Source organism: Nothobranchius furzeri, chromosome 7, assembly GCF_043380555.1.
Source record: "Nothobranchius furzeri strain GRZ-AD chromosome 7, NfurGRZ-RIMD1, whole genome shotgun sequence".
NCBI lineage: Eukaryota > Metazoa > Chordata > Actinopteri > Cyprinodontiformes > Nothobranchiidae > Nothobranchius > Nothobranchius furzeri.
Window position 1 is genome coordinate 57097369 of NC_091747.1, and position 22862 is coordinate 57120230.

General features: G+C 42.4%; 1 protein-coding gene across 7 annotated transcripts in view; it reads right to left on the reverse strand.

Annotated features, from left to right (window-relative positions):
• Positions 1–250: 250 nt before the first annotated feature.
• ctnnd2a (catenin (cadherin-associated protein), delta 2a) overlaps positions 251–22862 on the reverse strand; it is a 379177-nt gene continuing 356565 nt past the window's right edge. For 6 of the 7 annotated variants that reach the window (XM_054751079.2, XM_070553234.1, XM_070553233.1 and 3 more), the window contains 4 exons: positions 14813–14939; positions 10033–10164; positions 9383–9459; positions 251–7719 (listed from right to left, as the gene is read on the reverse strand). In XM_054751079.2, coding sequence (XP_054607054.2) covers positions 7297–7719; positions 9383–9459; positions 10033–10164; positions 14813–14939 — 759 coding nt within the window. In that variant the 3' untranslated portion in view covers positions 251–7296. The remainder of the gene's footprint in view (positions 7720–9382; positions 9460–10032; positions 10165–14812; positions 14940–22862) is intronic. The other variant, XM_070553237.1, reaches the window with a different exon arrangement.

Sequence of the window (22862 nt, forward strand, 5' to 3'; positions counted from 1 at the left end):
CTTCATGTAGTGGCTGTCTTGATTGACTTGAGTAAGGCATTTGATACAATTGATCACATATACCTGCTCAAGAAATGTGAATACTATGGTCTTCATGGTAAAACCAATCAATGGCTTGAAAGTTATTTAAGCAGTAGATTTCAATATGTAAATGTTAATGATATAGATTCACAGCTTGAAAGAGTAATATGTGGTGTACCGCAAGGCTCGGTGCTAGGACCGAAATTATTCAACCTATACCTGAACGACATCTTTTCTGTATCGTCTCGGTTAAAATTTATTATGTTTGCAGATGATACAAATTTCATTTGTATGGGAAAAGATATGAGTAAATTATTACAAGAGGTTGAAAACGAATTGGATTCAATTAAAAAAATGGTTTGATTACAACAAGCTATCACTAAATGAAAATAAAACCAAATTTATGATATTTTCAGGGAAAAGGGACAATGACGGTGCTAAGCTGTATTTAAATGGAGTCCCAATTGAACAAGTACATGAAACTAAATTCCTAGGTGTGACTATTGATAGTAAACTCAGTTGGAAACCACACATTCAATATATCAAACAGCAAGTGTCTAAATCTATTGCTATACTTTATAAAACTATTGATATACTAAATAAAAAAGCCTTGTTTTTGATTTATAGCTCTTTAGTTATGCCTTATTTGTCTTACTGTGCAGAGGTTTGGGGAAATGCAGGTAAAACGTGTGTTGAGACTGTATTTAAATTACAAAAAAAGGCGATTAAAATAGTTAATAAATTGGGATACCTCGAACCAACCCATTATCTATTTAGTCAAACGAAAACGCTAAAATTAGGAGACATTATTAAAGTAAAAATCTTAGAGATTCTTCATAAAGTAGTTAATAATAATATCCCAAATTGCATAAAAGTTTATTTCAAACCAAGAGATGATCATTATAATCTCAGAGGTGTATTTATGTTTGAATGTGTAAAAGCCAGAACTAATGTGAAATCAAGATGTGTTTCTGTTGTTGGTGTGAAATTGTGGAATGAGTTAGATGATGATTTGAAGAAATGTACTTCTTTACTAAAGTTTAAAGCAGGTGTAAAGTGTCACATATTTACAGGGTACGAAAAGTATGTATAGACATTAATGAATTTTCATTGTGGATATTTATATTGGGGAAAATAAAAGAAATGTATATTGGTTATGTATATTAGGTGGAAAATAGGGTAGGCTAAAATAAGCATTGCTTCTGCCTATTCCTTCTTTGGTTTAAATTCAAATTGTTAATATTGTTTTGTTTGAAAAGAAAAATTTTATGTTAATGCTATAAACCAAAATAAAGACCGAAAGAAAGAAGAAAGAAAGTGTTAAACGCCTTTAGTTTCACCATCAAGATCAAATATAAATTAATTAGTGTTATCAGTGATAACACTAATTAATTTATATATATATTAATCAGAATTATTATCGCGGGCGGCTGCCGCCAATTAATTTGCGGACCTCACAGTAAAAACAGGTTCACTCTGTGTGGATATTTCAGCTCCTTCCCAGTCATGGACCAGGACAAACTTGGTATCGATGGATTCGTGGTAATCTCAGGAATGGGAAGCTACCACTGTTTTTCGTATAGCATGATGACACTGGTGTTAGAGGATTGTTATTGACTTGGTTAGATATTTTAAGCCTATTTTAAATGTCTTTATATTTGATCTTGAAAACGGACAACCTTATAATTTGGCTGATAATGCAGGGATTATAAAATTTAGAGTACATTACATTCACAGAGAGAACCTGGTTTATTTCATGTCATATGTATTTAATATATCAATATATATCAGTATTAGCAAAGCTTAACATCATGAACCACATGGCCCTTTAGACGCAGTAGCAGCAGCAGCAGGGCCCTCATTGTCTCCAGAAAGCACTGAGGAGATGAGACAAGGTGAGCTCACTCAGGGGCGGCGTTAGGCCCAGCTACTTGGGCTGAAGCCCCGGATGTTTTATGAAAAGCCCCGGATCTGAAACGCGGAAGTAACATGCAGTAACAAAGTCCAACAGAGAGGGAGCAGCTGGCAGTAGTTTGTATACAGCCTGCCTGAGCCTCCACCACTGAAGAAGAAGCCCTTCAGCAGCCAGCTTCTTCTGCAGTCTCTGCCTGAAATGCATGAGTGAAGATGGACATAAGGACTTTTTTTTAGACAAAAAGTACAATGACAGAACCCCAGCTTTGATGATACTGGTGTTGACTCAGGTTTGTGAGTCTTATTTGAAAATATTTGTTGTGTTGCTGGTTTGCCTAAAGTTAGCTTCTCAGGTAAAGTTGCTGGAAAGTGAATATTTACTTTCATCTCACACTAAACACTAACAGGAACAATATTCTGCCCTGAATATGCTTAATATGTAGCTTTAGATTAAAAAATTATGTGGTACAAGACAAATATATATGATGTTGACTAGTGCGTGTCACGTGTGTGTGCGCGCGTGTTTGTGTGTTAAGCCCCGGATCTTCTTCAGTCCTAAATCCGCCCCTGAGCTCACGATACAATTAAGTTATTCAATTTACAAGCAATCATTAGCAACAGATTTATCTGAAAGGACATGTTAGGTTATATTTTGCTGACCTAATTCATGATCCATTTTGCTTGTGTGGTGTCTGTCCCCCTTGCAGCAGAGAAAGAGATAGAATATGTGAAAGAGGATGATGTAAGTGAAGATAGGGAAGGGGATGGTTGCTCTGAAGGTAGTGAGGATGATGAGGAGAGGCCAGAAGAAGAAGAAAGTGAGAGGCTGAGCAACACAGATGAGTGTCTGCCAGAGGATCCAGGACTATGGCCAGAGAAGCTCACTGGTCAACAGAGAGATACAGTTGTCAGAAGACTGGCGAATAAAAGTGATCAAACACCAGGAATCGACAAAATAACACCCAAAGATATGGAGGGCAAGCCATTTCCAAATTATCTTCAATATGCTAAGTCAGCCAATGGGCATGAGAAGATAAGAAGAGACTGGCTTATTTACAGTGAAAGTGCAAAGGCTCTGTACTGCATCCCATGTCTCCTCTTGAGCTGCTTAATTCCATCTACAGGATGCAATTACAGAGCATTTTTGGAGAAGTTTGTATTGGACTGAGGATTTTTTGCACACTACCTGTGACTGTTGCTGGGGGTGAACGGGCTTTTAGCAAACTGAAACTGGTGAAAAATTATTTGAGATCAACAATGTCCCAGGATAGACTGAACAGCCTAGCTCTTCTTTCTATTGAAAGCCAATTAGCCAAAGGATTGGACTTTAAAGATCTCATAAGGGATTTTGCTAACATGAAGACCCGTCAGTGGGCATTTACTGGAAAATAAATTCCAGGATTAATGTTTGAACACATTGTTGGCAAATAAAAATAATTATATGTGAAGTCTGGGCATTTCACTTTTATTATGCTGGCATTTGTATTTGCTCAATATAGAGGTTAAACTGAGATCATATTTATTATCTTGTCTTATAGCATGGCATAAAATGTGTAAGAGAGATATTACACAATTGAGCATGGGGCCCACCTAGAAGACTTGTACCTAGGGCCCAGAATTTGGTGCTACGCCCCTGACCAGCAGCACACCTTGCCCGCACCGCAGTGCAGTTCCAAAGGTAATAGTACTTTTGCTGCATTTTGCCCTCTTGCCCCAGGTCCAACAGCACACTTCTACACTCAGAACACATATTTAAATGCTAGCTGAATACTTTTTTACTTTTAAGTTCATTTGCTATTGCATACTTTGACTTTTACTTAAAGATGCATGAAGTAAGAATGACATCCTGTGGTCAAATGTGGGTACTGCAGTCCATGTATCAAACCAAACAAGTTCGCTCGGAGCAAAAGCACACAATAGATAAAAAAGTTTCACTTTAACATCCCGTCATCGGGAACTGAAAACAGCAGCTTGAGATATTTTTAGAGCTGACTGCTTGCTTCTAATTCACAATTAGCATTGTTAGCTCAACGTTAGCCTGTAGCCTTCTTTATCCGATGTTAACTCATTGACTTCTTACATCAGGAAGAATTTGTGTGTTTCAAGCGTCATCTGTTCTTTCATAATCCGTTGTCGAATTGTGAGCGGCAGAAGTTTTTCCGATTTGTGCCTCACTTTTTTCACAGAAGCCCAAAGCGATCTACTAAGACATGGATTTTCTGCTTCTTGATCATGTGCCGTGTGACGTACGCGGATGAAGATCAGCTTTAGAGCTGTGGTGTTTATTCTCATGGTGAGGGGGCTCTTTCCGACGCATAAAAAATGCAAATGACGACTTTAACTGTCAATGGCAGTGAATGAGTTAAAGTCAAACAAAAAGATGTTGTGGCTTCTAAGGGGTACAAGAAATAACTGTTGCTGCTCTTGTTACTAGCTTTGGTTCTTTAAACAACTCTAGAGCGTTTTGCAGGCCATAGTTGAATTACAAATGTCGGCGCTCGCGGGAGACACAGCAACCTCACACTCACCGAGAACAACCCCCGCAGCCGGCGGAGAATGAAATTAGTTTCAGTATAACCTTCCTTCCAACATGATTGAGACAGACTATAGAAATCTTACTTTATTCTTACACACTGCACCTTAAAGTATTTTTTTACTCATTTATCTGTACCTTTACATAAGTAAAAAAAAAAAAAAAAAAAAAAAAAACCACAGTGGAAACCACAGAACTGCTGCAACAAAATGTCCGTTAAATCTTTCAATCCAATTTGGGCTAAAGAAAGACCCTGCTAACACAAGAGCATGAATTAACTCATCACACTTTGAGCTGAAATGTGTGAGGAAAAAATATAACAGCAGTTACTGCAATTCAGACATCTTTGTGAAAAGGATGATTGTGTTGTAAGGATCAAGAGCCACGGACACCAAAGCATTTGATTGAAAAGAGTCTTTTATTTTCATTTTTTCCCTTGTGTTCAAGTACGGTCCTCTCCCAGCAGGGTCATCTAAGAAGCATGGACACACAATAACACACAACTTCAGCCACGGCATCTTCACTTCTGTTTTGTTTTGATTAGGGTGCAGGAGAGAGAGAGAGAGAGAGAGAGAGTGTGTGCGTGTGTGTGTGCGTGTGTGTGTGTAGGGAGAAGGGCTTCCTGGTTAGTTTAATGTTCCTGTTGTACACCACATAATCACTTTTTTTAAATCTCTGCAAATACTTGATGCATTTAGTGACATCGACATCAGCACATAAAAATTATATATCTATATAATTATATATTTATATTTATGTTCATGTATTTATAGATTCGTCTTTTATATCAACAATCATTCGTATTTTTTACTTTTATTTTCCTTGATGTAAAACCGGAGAAACTGTCTGTAGGAATGCCTTGATTGGACAGTGATTTTTCACAGGAAATGCTCACACACACACACACGCACGCACGCACGCACACACTACCACACACATGCATGCATAGATACACTCGCTCAAGTTTACGTTTGCACACGCCGAGCCCATACGTTCTGCCACATTCATGCACACGCACACACACGTACACACGCACGCACACGCACACACACACACACACGCACACACACTACCACACACATGCATGCATAGATACACTCGCTCAAGTTTACGTTTGCACACGCCGAGCCCATACGTTCTGCCACATTCATGCACACGCACACACACGTACACACGCACGCACACGCACACACACACACACGCACACACACTACCACACACATGCATGCATAGATACACTCGCTCAAGTTTACGTTTGCACACGCCGAGCCCATACGTTCTGCCACATTCATGCACATGTACACACACACGTACGCACACGCACGCACGCACGCACGCACGCACGCACGCACGCACACACACACACACACACACACACACACACACACACACACACACACACACACACACACACACACGCTCAGCTGACACAAGTACGGTTTCACCTGCTTGAAACACAAGAAAAGAATTGTTACAAACAGCAGAGGGAGTTATCAACTTTGACAAAACTTCCCCTTTTCAAGTCCCCGAGGACCGGTCCTTGATCTGTCAAAGTTTGGCACAATGTCACGTCTCTGCTATCTTCACCTGTACACCCACATGTACAACAATCATGGTGGAATTTGCTAAACAGACCAGTTTTGATGCAAAAGTGATGACGTATCACAGGATTTTGAACACTGTCAAACATATTAGATCCCCAAGAGTCCAAGGATGATGACCCCTTTCCAAAGACAGAGTGTGCTTTAAACAACAACTGGATAATCGCTTGGCAGTGAGAACAAAAAAAGCACTTTTCTTGATTGAGAATAGGGAGCTCTGCTGCTGCGTCAATCTGGTGCTCTTACAGCTTTTAGCTGCTCTTGAGGTTTGATTATGTCCACTTGAGGAATTTCACTTCATGGACAAAGAAACTCGAACAAATTCTCTCTGACCGGGAAAGGGAAAACTTAAATACTGTCCATCTTTTTCTTCCCTCCTCTATCTCTTATGATTCACTTAGCTTGGAATTTTCTTTTTTCAGGGCATAAAAAGTTATGATGAAAAATGTGTAATATACACATCATATGATCTTACACCTGTACAAAAATGGTCAAACAAAAAGTGTGCGTTAAAAACATAAAATAGAAAAATACAAATGAACATGACATTCCTTAAAATATAAAAACCAAGGCCAAAAACAAAGAAAAAACTCCAAATAAAAACTGTGCTACGTTTGTCACTTTGGTGAAATGGTAAACATCCACTTCCTGCCTTGAGGTTTGTGTGCTTTCATCTTTCTCTGTGCTTTTCCTTTTGTCCTCACCTCCTCTAGAACCTTCATGCCATCTGGGTCTCTCATCTCTGCCTACGACTAAAGGGACGGACCCCTTCCTCAGTCCTCCCACATCCAGATCGTCTTCATCCCTTTCTTTTCTAGTTTTCCATCTTTTCTCGCTTCTACACTCAAGGCATCTGCATCCACTTTCACTCTTGATAGGGCTCCTTTCCCACTCTTATGCAACCCGCCAAACACATTTCTCCATATCCGACTCCACTTAGAGATGAAATGGAGCTAACTTCAACAAAATAACGTGGCCTGGAAATTAAAATGTTTGCATGCACATGCACGATCTTCCTTAGTCGCGTTCTGATTCCCCTTCTGACCCCATCAAGCTTTGTTCCAATTTTTATTTTGAAGAACACAAATTTCCTGCCTTGCAATGAGGTCCTTTTTCAAAATGCCACTTACATTAACATTGTGTTAATCTGCTGTAAGTCACCTGCAAAAATAACCCCTTTCACACAAGCACACACAGACCCCTCTCCCTCCCATCAGTAGAGTCAGACTAGACCCAGGAATCGGGCGAGGCCGGGTAGTGGCTGGTCTCGTAGTTCAGTTCGCTGTACGGCCGAGAGGCGGAGTAAAAGTCTACGTAGTTGCCAGTGGACTTAAGGCCCAGATGCATTCGCAGATCTTCCCGTGGGTCCCTTGGGGGTCCGGCAGAGCTCGGAGGCTGCTGGGGTTGGGCCTGAGGCGAAGCCTGTGCCTGCAGCTGTGGCTGTGGCTGGGATGGCGGCGGAGGCACTGGTCCCTGGTCTTCGTAAAAAGCTTCATCAAAGCTCCGACTCTGGCCGACAGGTGGAGGCTGTGGTGGCTGAGGCTGGGGGAAGGAAGGAGGAGGAGGATAGGGATCGTAGTCTTTTAGAACGGCTGCTGATGGACAGTCCTGCTGGGGTTGTGGGGGTACAACGCAGGGCTGGGGCGGACTCTAAAGGAGTGGTAGAATGAAGGAGAGGTGCGGCAGGCGAGGATGTAGTCACAGAAAGGATGGGCACAAATGGAGTGATGGAAAAGAGAGTGAACACAGGGAAAAAGGGACTGAAAAGCAGGCAGTGTGGGTAAAATAACTCCGATAGGAATCAGCTGAGCAGAGGCTCATGCTGAGTTTTCTATTACATGCAGGCATTTGAGGGGGCACTTTGCATCAAAACACTATCACACACAGACCAGTTTCATTTGTGTGCATCAGCGTGCAGATGTGAGGTGCAGCCATGTGAGCAAAATCCTCTTGCCTACAAACTCATCACATTTATCCGGTTAAGTTCACCCATCAGCTGTGAGAGCTGAACGAACACAAGCTTTAATTAGAGAATTAGGGCCGTTTCAGAGATCCAACAAAAACATCTAATGTTTCCTAGTCAGCTATGCTTCCTATTATCCCTTTGTGTTTACCAGCAGAGACAATAGGCAGAAATGGAACAGTTTCAGCCGGTTGGGTGTCGTTCTTGTTTCGGCGGTTACACGACGCCGTAGCCGTGTTCCCTCTAGGAGTTCCAGGAAACATCGGGAAGGAGAAGAAGTGACCGGGAGATACGATAGCTTGGTCCCCTCAGCCACTGCGTCTCCATATAAAATTGGCTCTTTCAGGACTTTGCTAAGAAGTCAGCATAACAACACCATTTCGGCAATGAGTGACATCACTGACCAGCGCCAAAAGGCCTTCTCGGACATTAAAAGTTCTGTTCTATCAAAGTGCGCCTTAATATAATTGATTCTGAGATGAGTGACGTAAAAAGCAGCGCTCAGTAACCAGAAGATGTTCTTTATGGAACTCTGCGAGGCTCTGTAAATTGGCGTTGTTGGCTTTCCCTCACATTTCTCCGTGTTACCGGAATTCTGTGAAACAGCAAATTTGAAGCAGCATGATTGCTGCTTATTTTCCCTTTCTTCCATTCTGCTTAATCAGCAATTTTTCCAATTTTACAAGTGCAGACAATTTGGCGACATCTGCTGACGTCATCTCCTACTGACTCACAACCAATCAGCATGAGTTAACCACAAGTTCTGCTCATCTACACTACTGAGCCGTCATGGTGAACATTTCCCCGTTCAGGGACTTGGGTACGTCCTGAAATAGCCCCAAAAATGTTGCTTTTGGGACTGCCCGGTGAAATGGAGAATCGGTAAAATTAACCAGAAGTTCCGTTAGTGGAAACCAACCTAGTATCTTACTTGACCAAAGCATTTTTTAAATCTCTTTCTATTTGCATCGAGAGGAGCCAGCTGAGGTGGCTCGGCAATCTGGTCAGGATGCCTCCTGGTGAGGTTTTCTGGGCACGTCCAACCGGGAGGACACCTAAAGGTAGACCCAGGACACGGTGGAGGGACTATGTCTCTCACCTGGCCAGGGAACACCTTGGGATTCCCCCGGAGGAGCTGGCCCAAGTGGCTGGGGAGAGGGAAGTCTGGGCCTCCTGCCTTAGGTTACTGCCCCCGTGACCTGACTCCGGATAAGCGGATGAAAATGGATGGATGGATCTTTCTATTTGCATCCAAAGTACCCCCTCCAATCTTCTTCACTGCATGCAAGGGCTCTAGAAACACATGCACTGCTACAATAGACTGCAAGTGGCTGAGTGTCACAGACTCACCTGGTTTTGCTTGATGTCATCGCTGCCTGTCAGATAAGAGTTTCGGAACAACGTGGATGACCCACACGACACTGGGACTTCATTGAAAAGAAGACAGAATATCTTAATGAAAATGTAAGGAACTTCTAAACTGGATGGCTAAAGATCTCTGGGAGTGCAGGGCAACTATTCTGACTGTGACTCATCGTAAAGAAATCTTCGGGAGCAAAATTACAGAAAGAAAGCTAAATGTATTAGGAAAACCAGAGGAGGTGGGATAGTGGAGGGAGTTAGGATAATGGAAACCATGAGCTGGTAGGGGAAGAGACAACTCAAAGAGAGTAAGTGGTGAGCAAGTAGAAGCAAAATAAAAATAAAAATTGACATAAATAAATAACAACTAAAAGACGACAAGTAAATTTAAAAAAATCCAAAGCAAGGATCTCTCTCTCTCTCTCTCTCTCTCTCTCTCTCTCTCTCTCTCTCTCTCTCTCTCTCTCTCTCTCTCTCTCTCTCTCTCTCTCTCTCTCTCTCTCTCTCTCTCTCTCTCTCTCTCTCTCTCTCTCTCTCTCTCTCTCTCTCTCTCTCTCTCTCCCCACACACACACACACACACACACACACACACACACACACACACACACACACACACACACACACACACACACACACCTGCCATGCCGTCTTTTCGGGATGTATGCTCTCCTTTGTTGCTATGGAAACCAGCGTTGGTTGCTGTGGAATCATAGTCCATCTTGCGTTCCTTCAGACTCATCATCTCTCTAGGGGAAGCTGGAGCACTCGCTACACACGCACACACACACACACACACACGCACACACACAAACACACACGCACGCACGCACGCACACACACACACACACATTAGAGAGAACAATAAAGACCTGAACGTGGTTTTGTGTCTGTGCGTTTCTCGGACTTTCAAGGTGCAGAGTCATTATTCATCATTTAGCTTGTCAGCAGAGGGGGTCACCTCCAAGCACATTAAGGAACGTCGGGGAATTCAAACATGCATGTTTATAGATGCATTATTTGAATATCAAATCATGCATCTGGTGTAAATTTTCCCAACGTATTTCATTTTCTTCTTTTAAGAGTTTAAACAGATATGTGGCTGGCATCAGTCATAAACTGTGCAGGTGGAGATTTACAAAGCTGTACTGAACAGAATCACGACAGGTAACAACCTGGTCTAAAACACCGGCCAGAGATGACGCTCTTAGAGGTTCCAGTATGACTCAAAAAGTTTGCATTAGTTCAAATTTAAGATTAAATGTGTTTTAATGCAGCTAAAACAAACAGATAAATATATTTTAAACTATAACCTAATGGAAGAGAAGTTGTTGGTGCATCTTATGAAATAAGTTTTATTGTTGATGATTTAATTAAAAAATCTTCCGTAACAATTTAAATCTGTATGTCTAATTATTTAAAATAATAAATCATTGTCATCAGGGTGAAATGGAAAATTTCCCAAAATAAACCATCCTAATTTAAATTAATCAGTTTTCCTTTATTCAGCTGAACACAAACACATTTCTAACAAGGCTGGCACCTGTATCGTACTCTCTACTGTACTAATCTCCCCCATTTCCTCACACACACACATACGCACACACATGCCAGCAGGTCATAATTTAAATCCCTTTACAGCCAGTGCTTACTCGGTGCCGCTGAAGTTCGTATTATGATGCCTTCCAGTGTAACGGCTGACCTAAACATTCCTGTAAGCAGCAACTATGCGTGCAGAATTACTAGTAATACCACCAAGGTTAAAAAAACAACTAGACATAAAAACAGTGGAAGTTTTTTTTATGTTTCTGATAAAAAAATCAAACAAACAACCAACCAAGTAGATAATTTGATACACATTAAATCACCCTTCTGTGAACCAAGCTTTTGTTTGATTTGTATTTATAATTATTTTTTTGGTTAGGGTTAGGGTTATTAAAGGGTTAGGGTTAGGGTTATATATATATAGGGCATCTTGTCAGCAACGCAACTCTACCACTGACTAAAGCCTGGTTTATGCTTCTCCGTCAGCTCCGCAAGGGACAGACACGCACAGATTGACGGAAGCGTTTTGCTCTCATACTTCTCCGTCTCCTGGAGAGTGTTGCAAATCAATTGCCCGGCAGGACAACAGAGGGCGTAGCGCTGTTCTGTGGTATCCTGTCATGTATCGGTCCAAGATAGTGTGTTTATATTGTGTTTTTTGTGTATATAAGAGACTTTTAACACGGACATATTTGTCTCTCATTCTCCTCCACCTCTTCATGCGCTCCCCACCTCTAAACCCACGTTTCCTGTCATTTCCGTCCACAAATAAAACGCTTGCTGCGCATCTTTCCACTCCTCCAGTCACGGGAGAATTAAACGTTCATATTTTTAGAGTTTTTTCGCGAGGTGTTCTTCAAGCTTCTCCGTGTCTGCCGCTAGTTATCCTCGGCTCTCTTTGCAATGGCGGCGCTGTAAACAACAGCGGCGTCCTGACCAATCACAAGCTTGCGTAATCCGTCTCGTTCGACGGATGTTTAAAAAAGTGGGCTCGACTCCGTACGTACTTGCGGGCCTGCCGGAGCCCTACGCAAGGACGGATAATGGCGTTGCGTGTCTCCGCACTGACGCAGACGGAGAAGCATAAATCAGGCTTTAGGTAGAGCATGCCAGGTGTCAGGGAGTTACCTTCTCAGCGTTTCTATCTCTTCTCCTGTACTTTATTCTCTTAACAAGAACTGCATCAGCAGCCATGGAAATGTCGATTTAAAGGGCACACATGTGATCAGTGATCTTTAACATCTCTGATATTTATTTGATTATTTTACACCTTGGCAGACTTCATTAAGGCGGTGTCTCAAACCTGTCAGAGAGCTTAGCAGAGAAAGCTGCTACGATTACCGATGGGTCCTGGCTTGGTTCTAGAAACCCAGGAGACTCACTGTATCAGCGTGAAACCCTGTGGGGGTCACGATGGATGCAAAGGTCTTTTCTCTCTCCTTTTTCATACTCTAAACTCAACTCTTGTTTCACAGTTTTATCATCCTCTCTTCACAACATTCCTCCTTTACGCCATGATTGCTCCCTTCTGCTTTGATCCATGTCTGCCGAGCGGCATTGCAGTCTGGAGCGTATGCAGAGAGGAGATACAAGTGAGAGTGTGCACTGGGGTGGTCTTTAAAGAGTGAGGGATCAGAAGCAGAGGTGAGAAGGAAAGTGGGAACAGGTGGAGGAGGAGAAGAATGAGGCGAGGCAGTGAGCAGGGAAGGGGGGAAGCGAAGGAGAAGAAATAGCGTGAAGAGAGAAGAGGAAGCATTTTCTCATTTTACCCTTACCGTAGCACACTCAAATTCTATATGCACTATGATCTCTAAACTACTTATTTTCAATGTCGCTTACCAAAGTCAAATCCTCAGCCTTCCTCCTCCCTGCAATAACCATCCCTCAATCCCTAATTCTTCTCATCTCCTTGCTTTTGCCTGTTTATCTTCCTCCCTGTTTATCTCCCCCCTTCGTCTGCCTCCATTTCCTCACACGCACACACAACTGCAAACTTTTTCTTCTGCCTCACTTCTTCTGTCTCTCTCTTAGCTGGGTCCTTGAAGACCTCGCTAAGCCGGGAGGAAGGAAAAAGTATTTTTCTGCCTCATCAGCTTGCTAAGCCCGGTGTGGAGAAAGAACACCTACAGGCTCTTCAGCTACTGATGCTAACAGCTAATGCTAATGCACTCTTGCACAGCATGAAGGCCGATGGGCTCAGGCTAAAGGCTAATGATAATCATACTTTATAGCATGACAGTCAATAAGGTGGTGACCACTGATGCTAAGAGCTATTTAGCCTTAGTGTAAAACCAATGGTCTGGTAAATGTTGATGCTACTGGCTAAATGATATGTATGCATGCCTTTTGGTTGCAAACAGGTCAGTCTTTAGAGTAATTCCCATACGCAGAAGAGAAAAGAAAATTCTGCCACAAATGAATTTAAAAGTGAAACAAACAGAATTAAATAAAATCCTAAATGTGCAGTTACGCACGGCATTACGTACTAATTCCTGTTTTGTTAGGAATAATCCTCCTTCCTAATATATTAATTAGACAATTTGGAAATGTGCTTATTGGGTTCTCTTGAAGAGATTTGCGTGTTAAACATAAAGCTGGAGCAGGCAGAATGTACAATGAAGACTGAAAGCAGGGCAGATCAGCAAATGTATTAAAAATTATGAATTTAAAATGACTATTTGCTCTAACCATAATCCTAATATTGTTTATTCATAACCACACTCTTCTAGCGCACAGAGAGCAATACGAATGCTTTGGTTTCTGTTCAGGATTAAAATAATCTAGGGACATGCTGGCAAGCAGATTCTCCACCATCCTCCCCACTGAATTCGCAAAATCACAATATCCCTCAAGATTTCAAATGCCACGGTTTGTTTATGCCAGGGGAATCCGATTCCAGGCCTGGAGGGCCGATATCCAGCAGGTTATAGTTTCAACTCTGCTGCAACACACCTGGTTTTAATCAGCAGGTGATTGACAGGCTTCTGCAGAGCTTGATTAGCTGCTGCACAGGTGATTCAAGTGTGTTGAATCAGAGAAACCACTAAAATGTGCTGGAAACTGGCTCTGCAGGACCGGAATTGAATACCGCTGGTTTATGCCGTTTGCTTATGTGATGTCATATATAATGTTGCTCCTTTCCAGTGTCAGAATTAAAGCTATGAAATACACATCGCTACATCTCTCGAAAGAAACTGGTAGTCAATAAAGCCGCCAGATCGCTTGTATAGATGTAACCTACATAGACATGAAATTGCATTGCTGCAGTAGTCTTTTATTTTTAAAATAACCAGATGTTTTACTCTGAAACCGTGTGATTTCCTATTTAGTCCTACGATAACTGTGGGAATTAACGTGCCCCAGAAGGGGCTTGTAGCAAAAATGCTAGAACCCAATCCTATCTTTAGTAGCACGAGCCGTCTCTGGGACACGGCTAGTTTGAATAAATCCCACAAACTATGATGACTTGTATTTGAAGCAGCAACGTTCCGCTGATGTTGTGAAGTCGGGGTTATGGACAACTGTATCTCAGCAGCATAACGTGAGGATACATTTGTAAAACAATGGGTTTATGCTCTTTTGGCCAGCTAGCGGTGTGCTTCCAGTTGTAATTCCGGAAGTAGGGAAAAGGGCTTAAGGCGCAGTACATTTTTCCACCTCTAGATGGTGTCCTCTGAGAATAAAACCTCTGGATTTCTGCTTTAATGACAAATAACTCATGACAAGATAAGGGTTCAATTACTTTTTCGTAATAGGTTGTAATAAGTTACAGTAGTTTGGATAGTCTCACTGTAATTTTTCAAACGTATATTAAAAAATAAAAGGAAATTTTGCATCTGATAGAAAAAGGAGTCAACCGTAATGTGTAGCTCACCAGAGCGGTTATTTGGAGATGTCCTGACTGGAGACACAGAGGGAGTTCGGGATGAAGAGTAGGGCCTCTGCCTGTCTCTCTCTATTGTTGAAGCTGAGCCCACAAAGTGATGCTGGGAGTAACCATCCTACAAAACAAACAAGAAAAAATATTTACAATTCAAGTAACTGCACACACACACACACACACACACACACACACACACACACACACACACACACACACACACACGCACGCACGCACGCACGCACACACGCTCAAGTGTGCACATTCTGACATATTTTAATAACAACAATATTTTGCACTTTTCAACAATAAGGCTTAATGATCCATTTTAAGAGATCAGAGGAATCAACATTTTCCGCGTGTCTCTTTTTTTTTTGTCTAGCAGACGTGTGGCTTCCTGTAGTTCAAACATCACTTTGCTCAGCCTGCTGGAGGCGGCAGCTCTTCAGAAGTGACTTCAACTCTGATTCAGCACTGACGAACCAGATTTCTATTTATAGCACTGCGGGTTGGAGTTAGATGTCTCCATGTAACAAAAGAACAAACAAACAAACAAACAAACAAACAAACAAACAAACAAACATGTGTACAACAAAATGTGCTAGTATACAAAAATTGGATCAGCTCACAAAAATCTAAAATTTCTCACTGTTTCCCCAAAATATTGACAAAATGTTCTAACTTTTCTCAAACTAAAGCCAAACAGGGAAGGAGAGGGACAAAAACATTCCATTAACTCTAGCTATTCATCCCAAATTCAAAAGCTTTCATTAACAGTGAGCTTATTAAACATTCCAGTGTCCTTGTGGAAAAAAGAAATCCAAACAAAAAGTGCCCATGCATAATTACTGCCAAACCAATGACTTTGCATTAGCTAAACAGTGATTGGAGCAAAGCCCTTTTCATAAAAATGGATTATGAGGGTCAACAACAATCACGGCACTGGAACCGAATTTCATTTAGCATTAAGATAATTGGTTACCCCAGGAAACAGGGCACATGGAGATGATGAGAGATAATAGACGTGTTCTATTAAAGTTCCATCATGTGACTGTGAAAACGTGGAAGAGGTGAATCACTTCAGAACAATGAGGCCTGGAGAGGAGGACATGCAGGGGAGGAGACGACTGAGGAGATGAGGCAGAGAGAGCAGGAGGTGGAATGGGAGAGCTGCAGCTGAGGAGAGCAAAAGATGACAAAAAGTAACAAGATCACGGAGGAGAAGGAAGGAGAAGTTTGGAAAGTAATGGCAGGGGAGTAAAGATAACAAAAGAGGGAGAAAAGAGGTGTATGAGTGATGCCACTAATAAAAAAACAGACACAAAATAGTTCAAAGGTAGACTCTCGCCTCATTTTCACTTCTCAATTTTTTCTGTTCTGCTCCAGTTTTTCCTCGCTCACCTCCTGTCACATTCCAGCTCTCCTTCCCCTCGCAACAAATCTCATTAAACACAACGTAACCTCCTGATGGTCCTCCGGACCGCCGTGTGATTGGAGACTGTCAGACTGTCATGCTGCTCAAGCGTGCTCGGCCGCTGAATATTGAATGATAAATGCATTCTGCAGAGTGATGTTTGTAGTGTGCCGTCTACAGATGTAGCTCACAAATGGGGCCGAGGAATGAGCCAGAGGGCACTCCTCCAGCAAAATAAGCACCTGAACCTTCAAATGGTTGCATTCTCCAGGCTGTCATGAGCAGGGAGTAGTGTTTAAGAGAGAATCTCAAAACCGCACGTAAACAGAATAAACTGAACATATATTTCTGTGGTGAAAAAATATTAAACTCAGATAAGATCCTGTCCGAACAACATCTAAAGATCTTTAAGGAACAGAAAGCTTTCATTAGAAATAGAAAATAAAGTATACTGGGAGGATTTATTTCAGTGTTGCACACATCCATGCACATCTCCTTCTCACCGTCCTAAAGTGGGTGAAACTGGAAAAAAACACACACACTCAATGGGAGAATTAGTGAACTCCATACCAAAAGGCCCACGGCTGAGACTAAAACCAAAAACTTTTGTATTTAAATGAAAAAGTTTGTTTTTTAAACTTCAAGCTAGAGCGTTACCTTGATCTCAGTGATTGTCGAGTTAGAAACTTGAATGAATGTAATTTATTAAGCGAGGTGGCCTGCTCTGGGGAGCCAGTGGTGTGGCCAACAATTTTTCAGGGGTGACCATGTACCCCCCCCCCACCGGGCCACCGCTTGGGAAGTACCACTGCTCACAAGAATCAAAAATCCTTACTCCATAAAAGCACATTCTGGTCTGTAGGGTGGAAAGTCCAAGGAGTTAATTGTTTTATATCTGAATAACCCAAAAGCCTCTAGAGAACAGATTAACATTTCGCAAATACGTAACGTGTACAGGTACTGTTAATTATCCAATGGTCAGTCTCATTTGGATCAGCATATCAATGATCCTTGTCATTGGAAACCTATTGGATTGAATATATCCCCATTTCCTGAGGTTTATAAAATATAGTCAAATACAAGTAATTAAAAGTAATTTTCTGTTATATATGCATTTATTTAATACTTTTCAAATGCATATTTGCAAATTTTATCAAGTATGTATACATATATTTTTAGACCGATGTGCTTTTCATTGTAATGAGTTTTATTTTACTGCTGCAAAGCACAATTTCCTCCCCTACTTTGGATTTTTCTGTTTTAAATGGTGTGGCAGTACTATTGTAATCTGTCTTCAGAGTATTTAAGCTGATCTTGATAATTACTGATAATAGCAAAATAAACAGAAAAATAAAGCACCACAGGTAGCATACTGCATTTCACTTCCGTGAGCCAAAATAGCGAGAAAATGTTACATATCTTAAAAATTGTAAACGTGTCAATTAGTCAAGACTTTAAAATATCAGAGCAAATACTTCAGAAAAGTCAAACCTATCATCTGGATGTCATTCTACACAGCTCGTTGTTCCACGCTGACAGAATGAGAGCTTTTCATAAACTGTGGGTGCAGTTCTAAAATAAATTATTCTCCACCTTTCAATAAGATAAACTTTTGAAAGTGGGAGAATTTCAAATCCATGTCAGTCAGTTGATGTAAATAAATGTTGCATGGACATTAAAATTTCACAAGAAAACCAAATTTGTCAATTACGTTTGCGCCAAAGCCAGACTTCTGTGTCATTTTGCAGTTTCAGCTTTTCAAAGTGACATAAAAATATCCAAACTTTCAACATTTTCTAAAACACAAACTTCAGCTGCTCCTTCGTTAGTAAACCAATCAGATTTCCACCTTCTCAACGCGTCTCTCCGTCTTTTTCTTCTTCCACCCACCTAACGTCTTATTCTTTCAGCTCTTTAAGACTGAATAAGAGGACAGAGGGAGTGTGGGTTTCCAGGCAACCGGTCTGCCTGTTGCTCTCCCCGTCACTGAATAGTCAGCTGAAGGTCGCAGGAGTGAGAGGTGGAGAGCGATTAGGTCCTCAACAAATGAGGTGTGTGTGTGTGTGTGTGTGTGAGTGAGAGAGAGAGAGAGAAAGAGTCTGCACTCAAGCCAGAAAGCAATTATGGCACAAATTGTAAAAGGTTACACGCGATGAGTGGTGAATCCCCTCTGGGTCTCACCATGGAACACCATGAATGTTCACTCCTCAATTCACTAGGATTTGAGATTTACAGTAGTGAGTGCTGTACTCACACCTGTTCCTCCTGTTGTTGCTGGATGTATGTTCCTCTGACCTTTACATCCTTCTTTGTTGCTTTACTGATTTAGAGACTGACCTGGAGACCGTTGGTGCTTTTATTTTGTTTGAGAGCAGCCCTAAAGACCACGCTGTAGCTCTGCTGTCTTCCTAAAACAGGTTCTAGCCTCTCTGCTGACAGAAGCTATCTCAACACCATGGACGTAATTTGCGGGGTGGGGGGGGGGGTGGGTGGGTGGGGGGGGGGGGGGGGACGACAGGGGGGACATGTCCCCCCCACTTTTTCCAAAGTCATGTTTTAACCCCTGCACTTTTTACCATCCAAAAACAATATTACGCTATATTAAATTGACACTGGTTGAGCTCTAGGACCAAGCGGAAAACAACCGTTTTTGTTGAAGCCTGTTTCCCATTAGAACATACTGTAAAGATACCCCCCACCCCCCGTGTCCCCCCACTTCTAAAGTGAAAATTACGTCCATGCTCAACACACTTCACTCGTCTCTCCCAGTGATTCTCCCCAGGTAAGCATCTGAGAGAAACCAGGCAAAACAACGAAACAGCTTCAGGTAGTTCAGGTTTTAGATGTGCATCTATGTTCATACCATCCTCTCAGATGAACAAAAAAGTATTTACCTGCTCATCTATTCTTTGTGTTTGCTTTTATCTGAAATCAGCAAACAGGTTTCAGTCTCAAAGATAAACAACAGTAGCTCATGCCAACAGTCAAACATGGTGGTGGCTGCGTGATGGTCTGGCACTGTTTTACTGTACTTGACGGAACCACAAATTCTGCTCCTTACCAGCAAACCCTGAAAGAGAAGACCTGACCTTTGACCTTAAACTGGCTGTTTCTTCTTGAAGGCCCTCCAATGTGGCTGAAAGAAAATAATATTGCAAAGAAGAAGAAGAAAATATCATTTCTATAGCGCCTCTTAAGATAAAAATTACGAGGCGCTTCACAAAAACAAAAAATGTACAAACATAAAAAAGCATTTAGAAAATGTTTAAAAACATATTTAAAATGAGCAAAAATAGACAATTGTGATTAAAAAAATGTTAAGAAAGAGAGAGAGTGAACAGGAAAGAGGGAAATCAGTGGATCCTGAGGAAGGTGGAATAGGTGGGGAGAGCAGAATAAAGAGAGAGTGGTGAAGAAGGTCATACAAAACCAGCCTGAACAAGTGAGTCTTCAGCTGCATTTTAAAGGAGACCACTGAGTCCACTGATCTCAGGCTCAGGGGGAGAGAGTTCCAGAGTCTGGGGGCCACAGCAGCAAATGATCTGTCACCTTTGGTCTTTAGCCTGGTGCTGCACAACCAGTAGGCTTTGATCACTGGACCTCAGGGACCTGCTGGGAGTGTAGGGACTGAGAAGATCACCAATGTAAGATGGTGCTTGTCCATGTAAGGCCCTATAGACCAGAACCAGGATCTTGAAATGAACCCTGAAGTTGACTGGCAGCCAATGAAGCTGGAGGAGAATCGGGGAGATGTGGGTGTGTTTGGAGGACTTGGTCAGAAGCCGAGCACAGGCATTCTGAACCACCTGTAGACGGTTCAGGGAGGTTCTGCTCAGACACGTGAAAAGAGAGTTACAGTAGTCTAAGCGTGAGGAGATGAAGGTGTGGAGAACAGTCTCAAGTTCAGAGCGGGACAGAATGGGACTCAGCTTAGCAATGTTCCTGAGATGGAAGAAGGAAGAGCGAACAAGAGAACTGACATGAGAATCCAGGGTGAGAGCTAGGTCAAAGGTCACACCAAGATTCCTGACAGAAGGTTTGGTGTGGGGAGCAAGCTGACCAAGAGAGTCTCTTGACTTTGGGAGCCAGCTTGTCTGGGGCACAGAGGAGGATCTCAGTCTTATCTTCATTCAGCTGTAGAAAGCTCCCAGCCATCCAGGTTTTGACAGAGTCTAAGCAGGTGTGTAACAGCTGCAGCTTAGACATCTCATGGGGCTTAAAGGATATGTACAGTTAGATGTCATCTGCATAAAGATGGTAGGAGATTCCTTTGAAGGAGCTCAGGATGTGCTGAAGAGGAAGCAGATAGAGGAGGAAGAGCAGAAGCCCCAGCACAGAACCTTGTGGGACACCATGGGTAAGAGAGGTGGTGGAGGACCTAAACTTGGAGACGGCCACAGAAAAGGAGCGCTCAGAGAGATGAGAGGAGAACCACTCCAGAGCAGATCCTGATAGGCCTACCCAGTCTCTGAGCCTCTCCAGTAGCAAGTGATAGTCAACAGTGTCAAAGGCTGCAGTCAGGTCCAGCAGGACCAGAACAGAACAGTCCCCTGCATCACTGTGAGTCAGAAGGTCATTAGAGACCCTAAGAAGAGCTGTTTCAGTAGAATGAGCTCTACGATAACCTGACTGGAAGCTATCATAGATGTTATGTTCATCAAGAGCAGCTGTGAGTTGTTTAGCCACAACCTTTTCCAAGATCTTGGAGATGAACGGAAGTTTAGAGATGGGTCTGAAGCTGCTATGGAGAGAGGGGTCGAGACTCGGACTTTTAAGAAGCGGGCGGATTACAGCATTCTTAAAGTAAGCAGGGACCTGACCAGAAACCAGAGAAGCATTAATTATAGAGAGCACGCTGGGACCGATGGACTGAAAAGCACTTTTAAACAAAGATGAGGGTAAGATGTGGAGGGGGCATGCAGACGTCTTCATAGCGTTAACTAGTTTGGTTAACTCAGGCAAAGAAACAGGAGCAAAGCTATCTAGGATGACGGGCCTGGTTGGAGTCGGGAGAGGCAGCGATAAGGCTGAAGGAGAGATGCTAGATCTAACCTTATTGACTTTGTCCACAACAGTGGGACCAAATCCCTCCACTGTGATGTGAGACACTTGTTCCCAGGTATCAGAAGCATAGTTGCAGAAGATGCCCCAAATGATGCAACAACCATTTATTAGGTTTAAGGGTGAATTGGGGTGATTACTCAGAGGGAGGTTTCTTTAGCAGCAATCCAGAGTTTCCACCCTTTTCAGGAATTATGTATGATGTGCATAATGAGAGAATAACTACAAAACAATGTCTTTTAGCTCTGTTGCCCAGGTAAAGGTGCATATTTAAGAATGAGAGACACTGCTTCCAGTTGTAGTCACGGAAGTAGGGAGAGGGGCTTAAGGTGCAATACAAGTTTCTGCCTCTAGATGGTGCCTTCTAAGAAGAAACTGAATTTCCACTTAAAAAAATTCTCATTTTGAAAGCTGCAATTTGCATTTACTCGTTATCTTTTAGCCTATCTATACCGTCATTTGGGGTGAAATTTTATTATTTTTCTTACAAAATCTGAGACCAAGCATTTCACATTGCAAGACAAGTACCGGTAACAATAACAGAATAAACAGCGTGGGCGCAGCAGCGCACCACGGTCTCCAGCAGAGGATGGCGGTGTTTCAAACCCTCCCAGCGGGACAGGGGAGCTCATTCCTGGGTCGGAGCCGGCTCGCAGCGGCGCGCCACAGGCTGCAGCAGGTGATGGCAGGGCAGAGGAGCTGAAACCTGGGCCGGATCCAGTGCACAACGGCGTGCAACAGGCTCCAGCAGGTGATGACTGTGTGTTTGTTATTCCCAGCGGGGCAGGGGAGCTCATTCCTGGTCCGGAGCCGGCCCGCAGCAGCGCGGTATAGCCTACGTAATTTGGTATGTTAGTCGGTCCGGAGTATAAGTCGCAGGACTGGCCAGACTATGAAAAAAGTGCGACCTATAGTCTGGAAAATACGGTAAGTTATTTTGAAAGAAAGATGTATTTGCATCTTTGACGGAGTATGGGGACTGGCTTGTTGACTGACATCTGTAGCAGCGAGTACGTCGTCTTGTTTGTCCAACAGCATGCAGAGATAGTTTGAAAGACAACTGTAGATCCCGCCCCACGACTGAGAGCCGTCAATGGACCGTGGCCAAACTATGCATTCACATATATAGGACGGCCTGCCAGGCAGGTCATTTTTGTCTGATGTTGAAATGTGTTTGCTCATCTTAGACATCTAAGAGAGGCAAAACAGTAACAAGTAAACTTTTACACAACACTACGAGTACAATGATTGATCTGTTTTTGCTTCCAATCCCTCTTTTTTATAAAAATATCCTCTGGACGTTGCTTAAACTTGAGCTTTTGTTTGACTTATTCCATAAAATCTCACCTGAAACAGTAACAAATATTAAACACCATATTTGGAAGGGATCCAACAGAATTTCCCTGGTGTTACCCTTGTGATTATCACCTTTGTCGGTACTAAATCGTTACATGTGTAACCAAACTTCCTGGCATTCTCGCTATAACAAATACCTTCATTTTGCAGGAACATCCTGAGAGAATATTCCTGCCAAAGACTAGGTTGTGCAATTGATGACCTCACACACAG